General features: G+C 42.9%; 1 protein-coding gene across 3 annotated transcripts in view; it reads right to left on the reverse strand.

The window, feature by feature from the left end:
* Positions 1–753: 753 nt before the first annotated feature.
* ASB13 (ankyrin repeat and SOCS box containing 13) overlaps positions 754–19,480 on the reverse strand; it is a 32,294-nt gene continuing 13,567 nt past the window's right edge. For 2 of the 3 annotated variants that reach the window (XM_036892321.2, XM_036892319.2), the window contains exons 4-6: positions 15,375–15,509; positions 3,776–3,967; positions 754–2,585 (exon numbers count right to left, since the gene is read on the reverse strand). In XM_036892321.2, coding sequence (XP_036748216.1) covers positions 2,458–2,585; positions 3,776–3,967; positions 15,375–15,509 — 455 coding nt within the window. In that variant the 3' untranslated portion in view covers positions 754–2,457. The remainder of the gene's footprint in view (positions 2,586–3,775; positions 3,968–15,374; positions 15,510–19,480) is intronic. The other variant, XM_036892320.2, reaches the window with a different exon arrangement.

Raw genomic sequence — 19,480 nt, forward strand, 5'->3', positions numbered from 1 at the left:
TCATTTTCATGATTTATAAAAGATTTTTATATATGTTTATTACCAATCACTTGTTATCTATGTTGTATATGGCTTCTCCAAATTTGTCATTTACACACTGAGCTTTAAAATGTAAACTGAGGTCTTCTGAATATATTATTTCTAAAATAGGTGGTATAGCCCAAAATCAGAAGAGAATTGTTTACAAAGCTGTAAGATCTACAGACACAGCAAAACCACAGTACAGTCATAACTATGTAACTTTTACATTTGGGGAGCCCTTTACATTTTTCAAGGCATCTTTTAATCACCTAATTTCAGCCTTATAAAAATGTGAGGCTAGTGACACCTTACTTTCTCATCTGTAAGATTCAGTGATTGATCATCAGTAACCTTTTAATGGCCAAATTCTGACCTTTTGTCCCTGTTCTGCAACTAGGAAGATGGCAAAACACATCTTTAGTCACATCCCTGTGGAAGGGTTCAGACAGGTTATACATCAATTTTATCCTAATAAAGCCATGGGGAAAAGGTCCAAGAGGCCCTAAAATCAATCAACTGATTCTTGGGCAGTGCCTCTCCATGCATAGGTAGCACTGAGATCAGCCCCAGGGCATGAGGAAGGGCAGCAGTGAGGAACCTGAGATGGCATGACTCCACCTCTTGACCTTCCAAAACATGGAGAACACACACCCTCCTCCATTCACACAGGATGAAGCCCCACCGTGTTTCTGCTCTTCATAAGAACAGGGCCACACGAACACAAGGATGAACTCCATTTAACAACTTTTATTGAGCAGTGAGCATTGAGACTGGGCCCTGCCCTCAGCACTCCACCTGTGGAAATGTTCTCAGCATTTATTGCTAGAAGCAAGTTTGTCGGAAAGAGGAAAGGGCAGAATGTGATGCTTTTGTCTTTGTTATTAGTACCTGCAGAAACGTGAATTATCCAAACCTTGTTAGACAGACCTACAGCTGTCCCTGAACAGGAGTGGTCCTTCTCAGCATCCAATAAAGACTGCAGTGGCATGGCTGGAAAATTCCCAGGGTGGCCAGCATGAAACTTTTCACCAGATCTGGGGCCACCCATGGAACCCACAGCCAGACACCTCTGGCCATGAAGAACAACTATGTGATCATATCAGGCCATCCTCCTCACACTCTCTGGGGTAGGGAGGGCCAGGCAGACCTGCAGAATCTGGTGACATTCCCATTTCTAAGGACGCTGGCTTCACGCATGACTCACAATAGTGTTCACAAGTGGTGCCCGCCCCAGCAACCCAGAAGTCAAATACAATGGACTAACTATGGAAAAGTCCTCTGGTCTAACTCCCCAGTGTTTTGTTGTTTTTAATTATACAGAATCTTAAACAAATGCAGCCTGAATATACTACTTAATAGTATATTGGCTTGTAACAGAGAATAAGTTGTTTCTAATACTATAGGAACAGATTGTAACAGATTTTCTTTCCCTGCCTGGGATAATCAATCTGTTTCCTGCCCAGTGCAAAGCTGGGACAATTCCTTAAGCATAATGCATGTTCTGTAATTATCTGCAAATGCATGAATCAACGATTAATACCCAGTGAGTGTTGGTAACCTCTTTTACTAATTTCAGTGCTTCAAGGAGTTAGCAAACTTTAGGATGGGAAAATATCTCATTTGGCAACTGAGAAATAGATGAAAAATAATCCTTAAAGAGCTTCCTAACAGTCCTTCATGCTGGAAATGACTACTCCTAGGAACATGTTTAAACACCTTCATGTTACTGTTGTTGTAAAGATGTTAATAAAACCTAAGTTAAACAAAACCTATGTATGTCTAAAAGCTTTTTATTCCCTACATAAACTTTGTTAGAAGAGTTGAGACCTGAAACTGAAGAAAAATTTCCAAAGAAACACTGTGCTAATGGGGAGTGAAATGCCCCAGCCTTCCCGAACTGAGACCCGTAAGAAACCCTGAGTGATGCGCATACCTGGGCACAAGTGGGCCTTGCAAAGTGTCAAGCATGGCTCCAGAAGCAAGCATCCAAGTGGCACGATGTCACCAAAGCAGTGCCCTAGGCCACAGGGTCAGCACCCAACCTCCCAAGGGGCACGCCTGTGGCACAGGCTCCTCTGAATGCCCAGGGCCACTCAAGGGCCCCAAGAATCAGCCAGGGCCACCCTGAGCCTCCCAGTAATGCCCTGGCCCCCTGCCCTGCCTGGTTTGGCCTTTCCCCATGCTTCTGGAAGTCTTTCCTGAGGGTCCCTCTGAGGAAGGTCAGTGAAGAGGCCAGCTGGACAGCGGCCAGCACAGGACCCCCAAGAGGCGAGGTGTGGCCTTCCCAAGGCATTGGAGACATTCTCCAGGGTCTTCAGAGAAGATGAAATAGATTGGTGGCAGGGACTCAGGGACATCATTTGATCTAGGGCAATGGCCCAGCTTCAGACAGACAAGGCAGAAGCCCCAGCAGCCTCTGCCTCCTGCACCTGCAGCTCAGTTGTAGGAAAGGTAATCAATGAGCCGGGGAGGGAGGTTCAATTTGGTGATCTTCTCCAGCCCTCTGACACCAGTGGCCCTCCTGAAGCTCACCCTGCAGAGCTGCAACAGGGTCAGAGGTGTCTCTGAAAAAAGAGAATAGAAGCACATGAGGTCACCTTCAGGAAGCAGAGCACACCCTTCAACCTAGTAAGTGCCCAGGGGGAGCTGGTGATGCCACCCTCTCTGTGCAGTAGCATGTGCCCTGCATGCCTCCTCTGGAAGGCTTTGAGGAAGGACAGCAGGACCCAGGGAGGAAGATCAGGAAATGGAATTAGATGATATCCACTGGAATTTTATTTTGTGGAGTTTAGGGGGTTGTTTGTTTTTGTGATTTTTTTTCATATTTTAACTTAGCATACAGATTTGTCAGCAAATGGCTAGTAGGCTCAAACTTCCAGATGAATGAAGGACAGGGAAGGTTAGTCCTGGGCAGGTGCCAGCTGCCAGCTCCTGCTGTTTCAGGCCATTAAGGGGACCCAAGGAAAACTGCCTCAAAGCACCACACAGCTCCAGCAGACACATACTCAAATGCACATCCTAGAGCAGGGGGTTGGGACCTCGGGACAAAGATGGAACTAGAGTTCAGGAGGGCGAGAAAACCAGGGCCAAAGCTGGAAGACACCTGGTGTGTCCTGGAGCATTTGCAAAGCAGGGCCTGGCCTCAAGGCCTGCCTTTTAGAATGATTTGATTCTTCAAAAAACCATGCAGGACACAAATATCTAGGTTTGATAAAGTATAAATTAACCAGACTATTCTCAATTTGTGGAAACTAATGAAATAAAAAGCTCTTTGAAAGAAAAAACTACTGGTGAAATTCATTTTACCATGTAACTTCATCCCCCAAAGTATTTGGATGCAAGAAAAGAAACACCTTCTGGAAATATTTAACTGACAGATAGGGATGGTGTTTGCCTCTAAGATCCAAATGGATTCTGGCTGAATAGGGCTCGCAACAATTTGAATAACAAGGTTTCTCTTTTCAACTGATAGGTATTTGAATGTGACTGTAAGTCTAGGTAAACACAAAGTCTAGGTAAAAGTGTGTACCCGAAGAAGTCTTGCCCTTAGATCATTTGTACTGTGTTTGCCAAACTGTAAGGGCTACATCTGTATAATCAGCCTCATCGGGACTAAGTCCAAGCTTGTTTATTTACTCATCAGGAATCTGATATGTTGTCAGGACAGAGCTTCTTGCCTAACTGTCTCTCGGGCAGTTCTAGAAAACACCGCATCATTCAAAGGACCACAACAGGGAGAAGCATTGGGCCTCACTTTCGTAGAACTCAAAGCACTTGGCTGGCGCACCACTACTCCCAGTGTAGTCGGACGGCTTCTTCCCCCGGTTGTCCCGCGCATAGATGTTGCCTCCAAACTCAACAAGCATCTCGATGAGGTCGACATTCTTCACCTTAGCAGCGTGGTGCAGGGCTGTCTCATGGAGCTTTGCCGCATTCACATTGGCCCCTGCAGTCCCAGAGCAAGGAGAGCATGTGGAGTCAGGAGAACATGAGCTGGTGCTTTTTGTCCCGCAGAGCAGACTAAAGCAGTCCTCTCCAGGAACCAAGACCAAGACAGACTCTGCTGCAGCCTTTTTAACATCTTTCCAAAACCCAAAAGCAGCAATCACTTCTTTTTTTTATAACAAAAGGACTAAGGACAGGTAGCAGTAATCAAGAAATATAACTGGAAAAACAATTTTTAAAAAAGGAAATACAGCTGGAAATAGAACCAAAAAGAAGAAAAATAAAGCAAAAGCTATGCTGTGAGTTAAGAGGCAGTCTTAATGCCCAGACAGCCTGTCCTGCAGCACCAGAGCTCAGACTGAGCCTCTCAGGCCCCTGGCCTTCCCTCACCCATGCACACAAAGCAGGAACAGGACAGAGGCTCTGAGAGGGTGTATCGCATGAATGAGTGAATATTCCTTAAATATAAATATCCTTTTACAAAAGCAAAACTCAGAGGGAGCACAAGTAATGTTCCCAAACACCCTGGAGTTCAGGTAAGAGATAAAGTCTCTTAATCTCAAATCCAACTCTGCCATTCATCTCTTTCTTGGGAAAATAGAAACATTCAGAAAATTGTGAACAAGTAGCAACTAAATACAGCAGTTTTAGATGCATCAAAAGATAACAATTTTGATAAAGATATGCTTTGTATAGAACCATCACCACTTCTATACAGCGGGATCTCCAGGAGTCTCAGAATTTTTATTTAAAAAAATAAATCAACTTCTTCAAAGTAAGTGGGTAAGGAGTAACGAGAGGAAGGTGGGGAAAGTAGTTCGGAGGAGCTAAGCAAATAGCCCAACAACCGTGAAGTGAGCCTCCAAATAGTAGATTCAAATCACAATCATAAAATAATCATCAAAGTGGGAATTAAAAAACATCAGATCACCAGCATGTCACCCTGTTGATTTTGTATCCTGCAACTTTACTGAATTCGTTTATAAATTCAGAGGGCCAAAATAGGAGGAAATGAGGGGGCATGAACACATGGGATTACATCATGTTAAAAAGCTTCTGTACAGCAAAGGACACCAGCAGCAGAACAAAAAGGCATCCTACATTATGGGAGAATATATTTGTAAATGACATATCTGACAAGGGATTAACATCCAAAATATATAAAGAACTCACATGCCTCAACACCCAAAAAGCAAATAACCCTATTAAAAAATGGGCAGAGGATATGAAGAGACACTTCTCCAAAGAAGAAATTCAGATGGCCAAAAGGCACATGAAAAGATGCTCCACATTGCTAATTATCAGGGAAATGCAAATAAAAACCACAATAAGATATCACCTCACACCAGTTAGGATGGTCAACACAGAAAAGACAGACAACAAATGCTGGAGAGGATACAGAGAAAGGGGAACCCTCCTATGCTGCTGGTGGGAATGTAGACTAGTTCAACCATTGTGGAAAGCAATATGGAGGTTCCTCAAAAAACTAAAAATAGAAATACCATTTGACCTGGGAATTTCACTCCTAGGAATTTACCCAAAGAATACAAGTTCTCAGATTCAAAAAGACATATGCACCCCCTATGTTTATTGCAGCACTATTTACAATAGCCAAGATATGGAAACAACCTAAGTGTCCATCAGTAGATGAATGGATAAAGAAGAGGTGGTACATATACACAATGGAATACTATTCAGCCTTAAGAAAGAAACAGATCCTACCATTTGCAACAAGATGGATGGAGCTAAAGGGTATTACGCTCAGTGAAATAAGTCAGGCAAAGGAAGACAAATACCAAATGATTTCCCTCATTTGTGGAGTTTAACAACAAAGCAAAACTGAAGGAACAAAACAGCAGCAGACTCACAGACTCCAAGAAGGGACTAGCGGTTACCAAACGGGAGGGATGGGAAAGGGTGGGTGGGGAGGGAGGGAGGGAGGGAGAAGGGGATTGTGGGGTAACATGATTGGTGCACATGGTGTGTGTGGGGTCACGGGGAAGACAGTGTAGCTCAGAGAAGACAAATAGGGACTCTGTGGCATCTTATTACACTGATGGACAGTGACTGCAGTGGGGTATGGGGGGAGGGACTCGATAATAAGGGTGAATGTATCAACCATATTGTTTTTCTTGTGAAACCTTCATAAGAGTGTATATCAATGATACCTTAATAAAAATAAAAAATAAAAAATAAAAAAAATCACACATTAAAAAAAAACATTTACTAGATGGCGGTGTGAGTAGAGCAGCAGAAATCTCCTCCCAAAACAACATATATCTATGAAAATATAACAAAGACAACCCTTCCTAGAATAAAGACCAGAGGACACAGGACAATATCCAGACCACATCCGCACCTGAGAGAACCCAGCGCCTTGCGAAGGGGGTAAGATACAAGCCCCGGCCCCGCGGGAGCCGAGCGCCCCTCCCCCCAGCTCCCTGCGGGAGAAGAATAGGCAGAGCGGGAGGGAGACGGAGCACAGGGCTGCCGAACACCCAGCCCCAGCCATCCGGGCCAGAGTGCAGGGCCCTGGATGCCAGGGAAACAGGGCAGCAAGAACAGTGAGCAGGCACTGGAGGCAAGGTGCCGGAGGACATAAGAAAAGCGCGCGACCATTTTTTTTTTTGCTTTTTTGCTGTTTTGTTTTGGCGAGTGCTTTTTGGAAGTCTTAAAGGGATAGGGACCCCAATACCAGGGAAACAGGGCAGCAAGAACAGTGAGCGGGCACCGGTGGCCTGGTGCAGGAGGAGACCAGAAAAGCGAGCGCCCATTTTTTTAAATTTTTTTTTTTTTTTTGCTGTTTTGTTTTGGCAAGCGCTTTTTGGTAGTCTTAAAGGGATAGAGACCCGAATACTAGGGAAACAGGGCAGCAAGACCGGTGAGCAGAGGCCTGAGGCTGGCACTAGAGAATAAAGAAAAACGAGCGACCACCCTTTTTTTTTTAATTAAAAAAAAAATTTTTTTTTTTTATTTAAAAATTTTTTTTTTTTTTTTGGTGGTCGTTGTTTTGTTGTGGCGGGTGCTTTTTGGAAGTCTTACAGGGGCAGGGTGGGACACTTAACCCAGAGGTAGGGAATCCGGGGATCTCTGGGCACCCTAACACCTGGGCTGCAGGGAGCAGGGAGGTCCCTTACGGAGATAAATAGCCTCCCAGCAGCTCCTGCTCCAACGCGACTCCACCATTTTGGAGAAGCAGCCCGAGCCAGGCCACGCCCACAGCAACAGCGGAGATTAACTCCATAGCAGCCGGGCAGGAAGCAGAAACCCTGTCTGCGCGCAGCTGCCCAGCACAAGCCACTAGAGGCCGCTGTTCTCCCAGGAGAGGAGGGCCACAAACCAACAAGAAAGGAAGTCCTTCCAGCCGTCACTCGTCCCAGCTCTGCAAACTATTCCTATCACCATGAAAAGGCAAAGCTACAGGCACACAAAGATCACAGAGACAACACCAGAGAAGGAGACAGACCTAACCAGTCTTCCTGACAAAAAATTCAAAATAAGAATCATAAACATGCTGACAGAGATGCAGAGAAATACGCAAGAGAAATGGGATGAAGTCCGGAAGGAGATCACAGATGCCAGAAAGGAGATCGCAGAAATGAAACAAACTCTGGAAGAGTTTATAAGCAGAATGGATAGAATGCAAGAGGCCATTGATGGAATTGAAATCAGAGAACAGGAACGCATAGAAGCTGACATAGAGAGAGACAAAAGGATCTCCAGGAATGAAACAATATTAAGAGAACTGTGTGACCAATCCAAAAGGAACAATATTCGTATTATAGGGGTCCCAGAAGAAGAAGAGAGAGGAAAAGAGATGGAAAGTATCTTAGAAGAAATAATTGCTGAAAACTTCCCCACACTGGGGGAGGAAGTAATCGAACAGACCACGGAAATACACAGAACCCCCAACAGAAAGGATCCAAGAAGGACAACACCAAGACACATAATAATTAAAATGGCAAAGATCAAGGACAAGGAAAGAGTTTTAAAGGCAGCTAGAGAGAAAAAGGTCACCTATAAAGGGAAACCCATCAGGCTAACATCAGATTTCTCAACAGAAACCCTACAGGCCAGAAGAGAATGGCATGATATATTTAATACAATGAAACAGAAGGGCCTTGAACCAAGGATACTGTATCCAGCACGACTATCATTCAAATATTACGGTGGGATTAAACAATTCCCAGACAAACAAAAGCTGAGGGAATTTGCTTTCCACAAACCACCTCTACAGAACATCTTACAGGGACTGCTCTAGACGGGAGCAATCCTAGAAAGAGCACAGCACAAAACACCCAACATACGAAGAATCGAGGAGGAGGAACAAGAAGGGAGAGAAGAAAAGAATCTCCAGACAGTGTATATAACAGCTCAATAAGCGAGCTAAGTTAGGCAGTAAGATACTAAAGAGGCTAACCTTGAACCTTTGGTAACCACGAATTTAAAGCCTGCAATGGCAATAAGTACATATCTTTCAATAGTCACCCTAAATGTTAATGGGTTGAATGCACCAATCAAAAGACACAGAGTAACAGAATGGATAAAAAAGCAAGACCCATCTATATGCTGCTTACAAGAAACTCACCTCAAACCCAAAGACATGTACAGACTAAAAGTCAAGGGATGGAAAAACATATTTCAAGCAAACAACAGTGAGAAGAAAGCAGGGGTTGCAGTACTAATATCAGACAAAATAGACTTCAAAACAAAGAAAGTAACAAGAGATAAAGAAGGACACTACATAATGATAAAGGGCTCAGTCAAACAAGAGGATATGACCATTCTAAATATATATGCACCCAACACAGGAGCACCAGCATATGTGAAACAAATACTAACAGAACTAACGGGGGATATAGACTGCAATGCATTCATTCTAGGAGACTTCAACACACCACTCACCCAAAAGGATAGATCCACTGGGCAGAAAATAAGTAAGGACATGGAAGCAATGAACAACACAGTAGAGCAGATGGACCTAATAGACATCTACAGAACTCTACATCCAAAAGCAACAGGATATACATTCTTCTCAAGTGCACATGGAACATTCTCCAGAATAGACCACATACTAGGCCACAAAAAGAGCCTCAGAAAATTCCAAAAGATTGAAATCCTACCAACCAACTTTTCAGACCACAAAGGCATAAAACTAGAAATAAACTGTACAAAGAAAGCAAAGAGGCTCACAAACACATGGAGGCTTAACAACACGCTCCTAAATAATCAATGGATCAATGACCAAATCAAAATGGAGATCCAGCAATATATGGAAACAAATGACAACAACAACACTAAGACCCAACTTCTGTGGGACACAGCAAAAGCAGTCTTAAGAGGAAAGTATATAGCAATCCAAGCATATTTAAAAAAGGAAGAGCAATCCCAAATGAATGGTCTAATGTCACAATTATGGAAATTGGAAAAAGAAGAACAGATGAGGCCTAAGGTCAGCAGAAGGAGGGACATAATAAAGATCAGAGAAGAAATAAATAAAATTGAGAAGAATAAAACAATAGCAAAAATCAATGAAACCAAGAGCTGGTTCTTCGAGAAATTAAACAAAATAGATAAGCCTCTAGCCAGACTTATTAAGAAGAAAAGAGAGTCAACACAAATCAACAGTATCAGAAACGAGAAAGGAAAAATCACGACGGACCCCACAGAAATACAAAGAATTATTAGAGAATACTATGAAAACCTATATGCTAACAAGCTGGGAAACCTAGGAGAAATGGACAACTTCCTAGAAAAATACAACCTTCCAAGATTGACCCAGAAAGAAACAGAAAATCTAAACAGACCAATTACCAGCAACGAAATTGAAGCGGTAATCAAAAAACTACCAAAGAACAAAACCCCCGGGCCAGATGGATTTACCTCGGAATTTTATCAGACATACAGGGAAGACATAATACCCATTCTCCTTAAAGTTTTCCAGAAAACAGAGGAGGAGGGGATACTCCCAAACTCATTCTATGAAGCTAACATCACCCTAATACCAAAACCAGGCAAAGACCCCACCAAAAAAGAAAACTACAGACCAATATCCCTGATGAACGTAGATGCAAAAATACTCAACAAAATATTAGCAAACCGAATTCAAAAATACATCAAAAGGATCATACACCATGACCAAGTGGGATTCATCCCAGGGATGCAAGGATGGTACAACATTCGAAAGTCCATCAACATCATCCACCACATCAACAAAAAGAAGGACAAAAACCACATGATCACCTCCATAGATGCTGAAGAAGCATTTGACAAAGTTCAACATTCATTCATGATAAAAACTCACAGCAAAATGGGAATAGAGGGCAAGTACCTCAACATAATAAAGGCCATCTATGATAAACCCACAGCCAACATTATATTGAACAGCGAGAAGCTGAAAGCATTTCCTCTGAGATCGGGAACTAGACAGGGATGCCCACTCTCTCCACTGTTATTTAACATAGTACTGGAGGTCCTAGCCACGGCAATCAGACAAAACAAAGAAATACAAGGAATCCAGATTGGTAAAGAAGAAGTTAAACTGTCACTATTTGCAGATGACATGATACTGTACATTAAAAACCCTAAAGACTCCACTCCAAAACTACTAGAACTGATATCGGAATACAGCAAAGTTGCAGGATACAAAATCAACACACAGAAATCTGTGGCTTTCCTATATACTAACAATGAACCAACAGAAAGAGAAATCAGGAAAACAACTCCATTCACAATTGCATCAAAAAAAATAAAATACCTAGGAATAAACCTAACCAAAGAAGTGAAAGACTTATACTCTGAAAACTACAAGTCACTCTTAAGAGAAATTAAAGGGGACACTAACAGATGGAAACTCATCCCATGCTCATGGCTAGGAAGAATTAATATCGTCCAAATGGCCATCCTGCACAAAGCAATATACAGATTTGATGCAATCCCTATGAAACTACCAGCAACATTCTTCAATGAACTGGAACAAATAATTCAAAAATTCATATGGAAACACCAAAGACCCCGAATAGCCAAAGCAATCCTGAGAAAGAAGAATAAAGTAGGGGGGATCTCACTCCCCAACTTCAAGCTCTACTATAAAGCCATAGTAATCAAGACAATTTGGTACTGGCACAAGAGTAGAGCCACAGACCAATGGAACAGACTAGAGAATCCAGACATTAACCCAGACATATATGGTCAATTAATATTTGATAAAGGAGCCATGGACATACAATGGCGAAATGACAGTCTCTTCAACAGATGGTGCTGGCAAAACTGGACAGCTACATGTAGGAGAATGAAACTGGACCATTGTCTAACCCCATATACAAAAGTAAACTCAAAATGGATCAAAGACCTGAATGTAAGTCATGAAACCATTAAACTCTTGGAAGAAAACATAGGCAAAAACCTCTTAGACATAAACATGAGTGACCTCTTCTTGAACGTATCTCCCCGGGCAAGGAAAACAACAGCAAAAATGAGTAAGTGGGACTATATTAAGCTGAAAAGCTTCTGTACAGCAAAAGACACCATCAATAGAACAAAAAGGATCCCTACAGTATGGGAGAATATATTTGAAAATGACACATCCGATAAAGGCTTGACATCCAGAATATATAAAGAGCTCACACGCCTCAACAAACAAAAAACAAATAACCCAATTAAAAAATGGGCAGAGGAACTGAACAGACAGTTCTCCAAAAAAGAAATACAGATGGCCAACAGACACATGAAAAGATGCTCCACATCACTAATTATCAGAGAAATGCAAATTAAAACTACAATGAGGTATCACCTCACACCAGTAAGGATGGCTGCCATCCAAAAGACAAACAACAACAAATGTTGGCGAGGCTGTGGAGAAAGGGGAACCCTCCTACACTGCTGGTGGGAATGTAAGTTAGTTCAACCATTGTGGAAAGCAGTATGGAGGTACATCAAAATGCTCAAAACAGACTTACCATTTGACCCAGGAATTCCACTCCTAGGAATTTACCCTAAGAATGCAGCAATCAAGTATGAGAAAGATCAGTGCACCCCTATGTTTATCGCAGCACTATTTACAATAGCCAAGAATTGGAAGCAACCTAAATGTCCATCGATAGATGAATGGATAAAGAAGATGTGGTACATATACACAATGGAATACTACTCAGCCATAAGAAAAGGGAAAATCCAACCATTTGCAGCAACATGGATGGAGCTGGAGGGTATTATGCTCAGTGAAACAAGCCAAGCGGAGAAAGAGAAATACCAAATGATTTCACTTATCTGTGGAATATAAGAACAAAGGAAAAACTGAAGGAACAAAACAGCAGCAAAATCACAGAACTCAAGAATGGACTAACAGGTACCAAAGGGAAAGGGACTGGGGAGGATGGGTGGGTAGGGAGGGATAAGGGGGGGAGAAGTAGGGGGGTATTAAGATTAGCATGCATTGGGGGGTAGCAGAAAAGGGAGGGCTGTACAACACAGAGAAGGCAAGTAGTGATTCTACAACATTTTGCTCTGCTGATGGACAGTGACTGTAAAGGGGTTTATAGGGGAGACCTGGTATAGGGGAGAGCCTAGTAAACATAATATTCGTCATGTAAGTGTAGATTAGTGATACCAAAAACAAAACAAAACAAAACAAAACCAAAAAAAGGGCAGTTCCTGTGTGGTAACCTCCAATGAGTTCTACACAAGGGTATAAAGGGCATATAAAAGTGTAGGCAAAGGGTCTGTTTGCATTTATACAGAAGATCAAAGCCTAATTGGGCTACCCCCAAAATGAACTAAGATACGATATGAAAGAGAACTTCCAACATCAGCACTCTCTGGAAGACTCATGCCAGAAGATGATCATCAAAAAACCCCAACAAAGATCCACGCACTGCTACAGCTGTAGATGCACTCATCCCACCAGTTCCTGGACTTGCCATGGGAATGAAGGAGATATCTAAGCTGGCCTGTGCATACAGTAAAACAACAAATTTGACTGGATCTATACTGTTGGAACTCAAGCAAGAATTAGGAGAAGTGCAAATTGTAGCGCTCAAAAATCTTACAACTACAGACTATTTACTGTTAAAAGAACATAAGGGATGTGAACATTCCCCAGGAATGGGTTGTTTTAATTTGTCTTATTTCTCTCAGACTGTTCAAGTTCAGTTGGACAATATCCACCATATCATAGATAAGTTTTCACAAATGCCTAAGGTGCCTAACTGGTTTTCTTGGTTTCACTGGAGATGGCTGGTAATTACAGATATGCTTTGGTTATGTAACTATACTCCTATTATGTTAATGTGTGTGCGCAATTTAAGTAGTAGCTTAAAACCTATACATGCTGAAGTTACTCTACAAGAAGATATGTCAAAGAAATAATCAATCTTCCCATGTTTTCTCCCGCCTGCTACTTCTATAGCTTTTCTTCTTCCTTCCTAATTACAACCCTTAAATAGAATTCGTGCCTCATATCAAATTTACCGAGTATCATAATTCTTCCAAGTAGTAAAGATACCTCAAGACAAATGCTGGGCATAGAAGCTACAGGGCATAAATATGCAAAGAAATAAAAAGCTAACCATTTCAAACAATAAGGCTTCTCTCTCACTTACCAACTTTACATTTGCCTGTATGGCCCCGGAAGATGACTGGTTAGCCAGACGGGTAAGATTCCTCAAGGGAGGAACAACCTAAGACAGGCACAGTAGCAGGGGGACCATCAGGTGAGAAATTGGGGATCAACAGAGGTGAGGCTTAGAACCTCACCCCCCCGTTCTGAGAGAAATCTTCTGCATATGTGGATGTTTTATTGCCCTGGTCTAGCTTGGATTAACACATAGTCTACAGGCATACACCTGATCATCTACATTTGCTCTCTTACAACACTAAACTATGTTTTCTACCTTTATCTTGTATCTACCTACCACTTCAGCATTTTATTAAAAATAATAATAATAAAGAGAGTAATGTGGTATCCACATATAAATCAAGTATAAAAACCAAATGAGTATTCATATTTGAACTGACTGTTTATAGTTCATAACGCATGAGCAAAACCGAAAGTTCCTGTGATGACTGCCCTTGTATTGTTCACTATGTAACTTATTCATTATGTAAGAATTTGTTCTCCATGTAAGAACTTGTTTGTTATGCCTCAGAAGATTGGAGACTGACGAAAATTAGGCTTGGGGTGGATTAATGATTGTGCATTGAGCATTGACTCCCCTATACAGAATTTTATTGTCGTTAACAACCATTTGATCAATAAATATGAGAGATGCCCTCACAAACAAAAAAAAAAAAGGACAGACTTCCAATGGTAAAATAAATAAGTAACCGGGATGTAATGTATAGCATAAGGAATATAGTCAAGATATTGTAACAGCTTGGTAGGGTAATAGCTGGAACCTAGAATTATGTATATAAATGTTTTATCACTGTGATGTGCACTTGAAACTAATGTAATGTAATACTGTGCGTCAACTACCCTTCAATAAAAAATAATTATCAAAAAAAAAAAAAAAAAAAAGACCCTACTGTACTTTGAAAATGGATAAGTTGCATTATAAATAAAATATCAAAAAAAGAAAAGAAAAAAAACATTTACTGCTGGTGATCAGATTAAAAATTACTCCAGCTGGACTTTCATCTTTCCCAGACACCCCCCCACCCCAGACCTCCTTGCACAAACAATCTGCATCTTGGTGACTTGGCTTCACTCCTTCATTTCTAAACAATTTTGTTTTTCATCCTAAGTCACACCCAGAATAGATGAAATGACTGAGCTAAAATTTTCCCTCAACAAAATATTTACACTGGGTGCCTAATAAGAACTCCTTGCCAATACCAGCTTTGGCTACATTTCAAAACTTCTCTGGTGGACAGGTTCTGAATGTAACCTTCCCTTGGTGGGGCTGCTTTTTATTTCATTTTTGTTTTCCACCTTGGGAACCTCTGCATCCTGAGCCTTTTTAGATCAGCTGACAATGACCTGGATTCCACGTTGCCGACTCCATTTCACGTTGGATCCCCAAATCGTTCTGATTAGACAGCAACCCCATTAGGCAGGTATCATGAATGGTGTCCTGTGACCGTGTGAAAAGTAGTACTAAATTCTAAGAGTAATGATTAGCATTTGCTGAACGCCTACTATGAACCAGGTACATGGAAATGTTATCACGAATCCTCCTGATGATCCTGCAAAATAGGTTTTATATTTCCTGTTTTATAGATATGGACACTGAGGCCCAAGGTATCAGCCAGCAAGTGGGAGAGCAAGCTTCACACATGGTCCATCTGACTCCATCACCCAGCTCTCCACAGTGCACGGTGCAGGTAAACAAAATCCACCTGCCCTGAGCAGGATAGGTGGAAACAAGAGGCACCTGCATTGAGCAGTGCAGGTATAAATACCAACTCACCTGCATTGAGCAGCACTTTGACACAGTCCAGATGCTCCCGAGCACAGGCAACATGCAGAGGGGTCCCGAAATGGCAGTCATGCGCTTCCAGGTTGGCCCCAACGTCAACAAGACACCTAACACATTCGGAACTTCCTTAAAAGAAAAGGTAAAGGGTGAAAACTCACAGTGAACATATTTATTTGAAATAACCAGCATAATGGAAACAGCAGCTGGAATAGGGAAGCCCATGCCTGGTCTCAGAGGAGAGGGAACCAGGGCTTCATCCCAACTTAGAGCTGTTCAGATCCCACGTGGTCCTGGGGAGCAAGGGGGAGGCTATTCTTTCTCCAGAGAGTGCAGTGGTTCTCCAAGCCTGTGGGGCAAGGAAGGCAGGGAGGGCAAGGCCTGCCCTCCATTAGGAAAACAAAGGTCCTGGAAGGCCATCTCTGCACAGTCAGTCTCGCTGCCCCTCACTGCTCTCCACCTCTGCGCTCTCTCCTGAGTTGGGTCTGTAGCGCTGAGCCCAGAGGTGACAACATGAAGCTGCAGGCATCCTCAGTCCAAGACTCTAGGATGAGCTTCCCTAAACTTCCTCACCTCCCGGGGCCCCCCACCTTCCAAGCTGACACCTTGCCTACCTCTTCCCTTGGCTCCTTGCCCTAAGTCTCTAACCCAGGTTGATGTGGGGTTTCATTTCATCCTGGACTGCACCTTACTTCACCACACTTTGCTGTTAGCAACTCTAATCCGTTGTCACCACTAGCCTTGAAATACTGCCTCACACCTACAGCCTTCTGCTGGCCAATCTCATTTGATATCTTGGCCACTGCAAAGTCCCCTCCCTCCCCAGGGGCTCATGTTCCTGACCAGTCTGTCCTAGCACCACTCCCTGCTCAACCCTGAGTCAGCGTTGACCCTGTGTTCAACTCTCCCCCACAGCAAATCTATTGATTCTTCCCCCAAAGCATTCTAAGTGAATCTACCACATGTCATGATCAAGCTCAGGCTCTCAGAGCTTTGCACTTGATCACTGTGATGGCTCCTGACTCATCTCTCCACTTCCAGAGACATCCCCACCACCACCAAAGCTCATCCTGTCTATTGCAGGGTGACAGGATATATCACACCAAACTATGCCACTTTCACAGAAGTTATTTTGAGCTGAAGACAACTGAGAAGAAATACAAGAAAAACTGTATGCCCACCCCCATTTGCCTAAGAGCAGGAGGTGAATCTGTAAAATTCCCCAACTGCCGACACCAGGCAGGACAGGTGATCACCAGAGACGCACCTCTGGACCATCGCAAGCCTTGCCAAAGCTGGCCTCACCTCCCGTGAGCTCCCTGTGCATTGGTCTCTCTGCGATTTGCCATCCAAGAAGCCCAAAATCCTCTTCCTTTGTCTGGTCACTTCTCTTAAAACTTACTGCTCTTTTGCTAAAATATAAGCCAAGTTCTAATTGCTGATGGGTGCTCCTCTGGGTACATGTGATGCAGGCATTAACAAACTTGTGCTTTTCCCTTGTTAATCCATTATTTGTGAGCTTAATGGGCAGGGCCCCAGCCATTGAACCTAACTAAGATAGGTGGAGGATAAAAAATTCTTCCTCCCAGCCAAGATGGCAGCGTGAGTAATTCAGTGGAAATCTCCTCCCAAAAACATATATATTTATAAAAATACAATAAATACAACTATTCCTAAAAGAGACACCAGTGGATACAGTACAACAGCCAGGATACATCTACATCTGCGAGAACTCAACATCACATGAAAGGGGTAAGATACAAGCCACGGCCAGGTGGGACCCGAATGCCCCCCCACCCCAAAACCCAGCGGGAAGAAAGGAGGGAGTGAAAGCCCCGGACTGCAAAACAACCAGCTCTAGAAATCCACACCTGGAGTGTGGGACACATGGGGCATGGGGTGCTGAATATTAGAGAAATGGAAAAGCAAAACATGTGGGCAGGTCCCCACAACCGGCACCCCTGAGACAAAAGAAAAGTGAGTGCTTTTTGCAAGTCTTAAAGAGACAGGGACCCCAGAGCTGGAAGAAGTTGTCCCGGCACACTTAGCTAGCAGCTGGGAATCCCGGGGAACTTAAGGCGTCCTAACCCCCTGGGCGGCAGCGCAGCTCTGAAGCCCCTCACAGCACTAGGCAGCCGGCCAGTCGTTTCCCCAATGGGCGCAGACCACGAAACACCGACCCAGTAGTGGTAGAGCGGCAGTGCGCGCTGGGGGCGGCGGCACCACAGGGGACTGGTAAAGGCCCGCGTGCACTGGCGGGGCCAGAGGGGACCGGGAGCAGCCCACAGGCACCAGCGGCAACAGTCCCAGAGGGATCCAGGAGAGGTCCGTGCAAGCCCGCGGCGGTGGCACATGAGCAGTCCGGGAGTGGCCCGCATGTGTAGGACTTTTTTCTACCAGTTGACACACCCACAACCTGCCTACAGTCACTGCTATCACCATGAAAAGGCAGAAAAATTTAGTCCAGTCCAAAATAGTCTAGACAACTCCTGAGAGAGGATCTGCAGAGACAGACCTAACCAGTGTCCCTGAAAGAGAATTCAAAATAAAAATCATAAACATGCTGACAGAGCTGCAGAGAAATATACAAGAGCTAAAGGAGCAAGTACAGAGTGAGACTGCAGAAATAAAACAATCTCTGGAAGGACTTAAAAGCAGAATGGATGGGATGCAAGAGTCCATTAATGGACTAGAAACCAGAGAACAGGAACGCATAGAAACTGATGCAGAGAGAGATAAAAGGATCTCCAGAAATGAAACAATATTAAGAGAACTGTGTGACCAATCCAAAAGGAACAATATCCACATTATAGGGGTACCAGAAGAAGAAGAGACAGAAAAAGGGATAGAAAGTGTCTTTGAAGAAATAATTGCTGAGAACTTCCCCAAACTGGGGGAGGAAATAGTTGCTCAGACCACAGAAGCACACAGAACTCCCAACAGAAGGAACCCAAAGAAGACAACAGCAAAACACATAATAACTAAAATGGCAAAGATCAAGGACAAGGACAGAGTATTAAAGGCAGCTAGACAGAGGATAAAGGTCACCTACAAAGGAAGACCCATCAGGCTATCATCAGACTTCTTAACAGAAACCTTACAGGCCAGAAGAGAATGGCATGATATATTTAATGCAATGAAACTGAATGGCCTTGAACCAAGGATACTGTATCCAGCACGATTATCATTTAAATATGAAGGGGGGATTAAACAATTCCCAGACAAGCAAAAGTTGAGGGAATTTGCCTTCCACAAACCAACTCTACAGGGTATCTTAGAGGGACTGCTCTAGATGGGAGCACCCCTAAAAAGAGCACAGAACAAAACACCCAACATATGAAGAATGGAGGAGGAGGAATAAGAAGGGAGAGAAATAAAGAATCATCAGACTGTGTTTATAATAGCTCAATAAGCGAGTTAAGTTAGACAGTAAGGTAGTAAAGAAGCTAACCTTGAACCTTTGGTAACCACGAATCTAAAGCCTGCAATGGCAATAAGTACATATCTTTCAATAATCACCCTAAATGTAAATGGACTGAATGCACCAATCAAAAGACACAGAGAAATAGAATGGATAAAAAAGCAAGATCCATCTATATGTTGCTTACAAGAGACTCACTTCAAACCCAAAGACATGCATAGATTAAAAGTCAAGGGATGGAAAAAGATATTTCATGCAAACAACAGGGAGAAGAAAGCAGGTGTTGCAATACTAGTATCAGACAAAATAGACTTCAAAACAAAGAAAGTAACAAGAGATAAAGAAGGACACTACATAATGATAAAGGGCTCAGTCCAACAAGACGATATAACCATTATAAATATACATGCATCCAATAAAGGAGCACCAATATATGTGAAACAAATACTAACAGAATTAAAGGAGGAAATAGAATGCAATGCATTCATTTTGGGAGACTTCAACACACCACTCACTCCAAAGGACAGATTCACCAGACAGAAAATAAGTAAGGACACAGAGGCACTGAACAACACACTAGAACAGATGGACCTAATAGACATCTATAGAACTCTACATCCAAAAGCAGTAGGATACACATTCTTCTCAAGTGCACATGGAACATTTTCCAGAATAGACC

Source organism: Manis pentadactyla, chromosome 3 (assembly GCF_030020395.1).
Source record: "Manis pentadactyla isolate mManPen7 chromosome 3, mManPen7.hap1, whole genome shotgun sequence".
NCBI lineage: Eukaryota > Metazoa > Chordata > Mammalia > Pholidota > Manidae > Manis > Manis pentadactyla.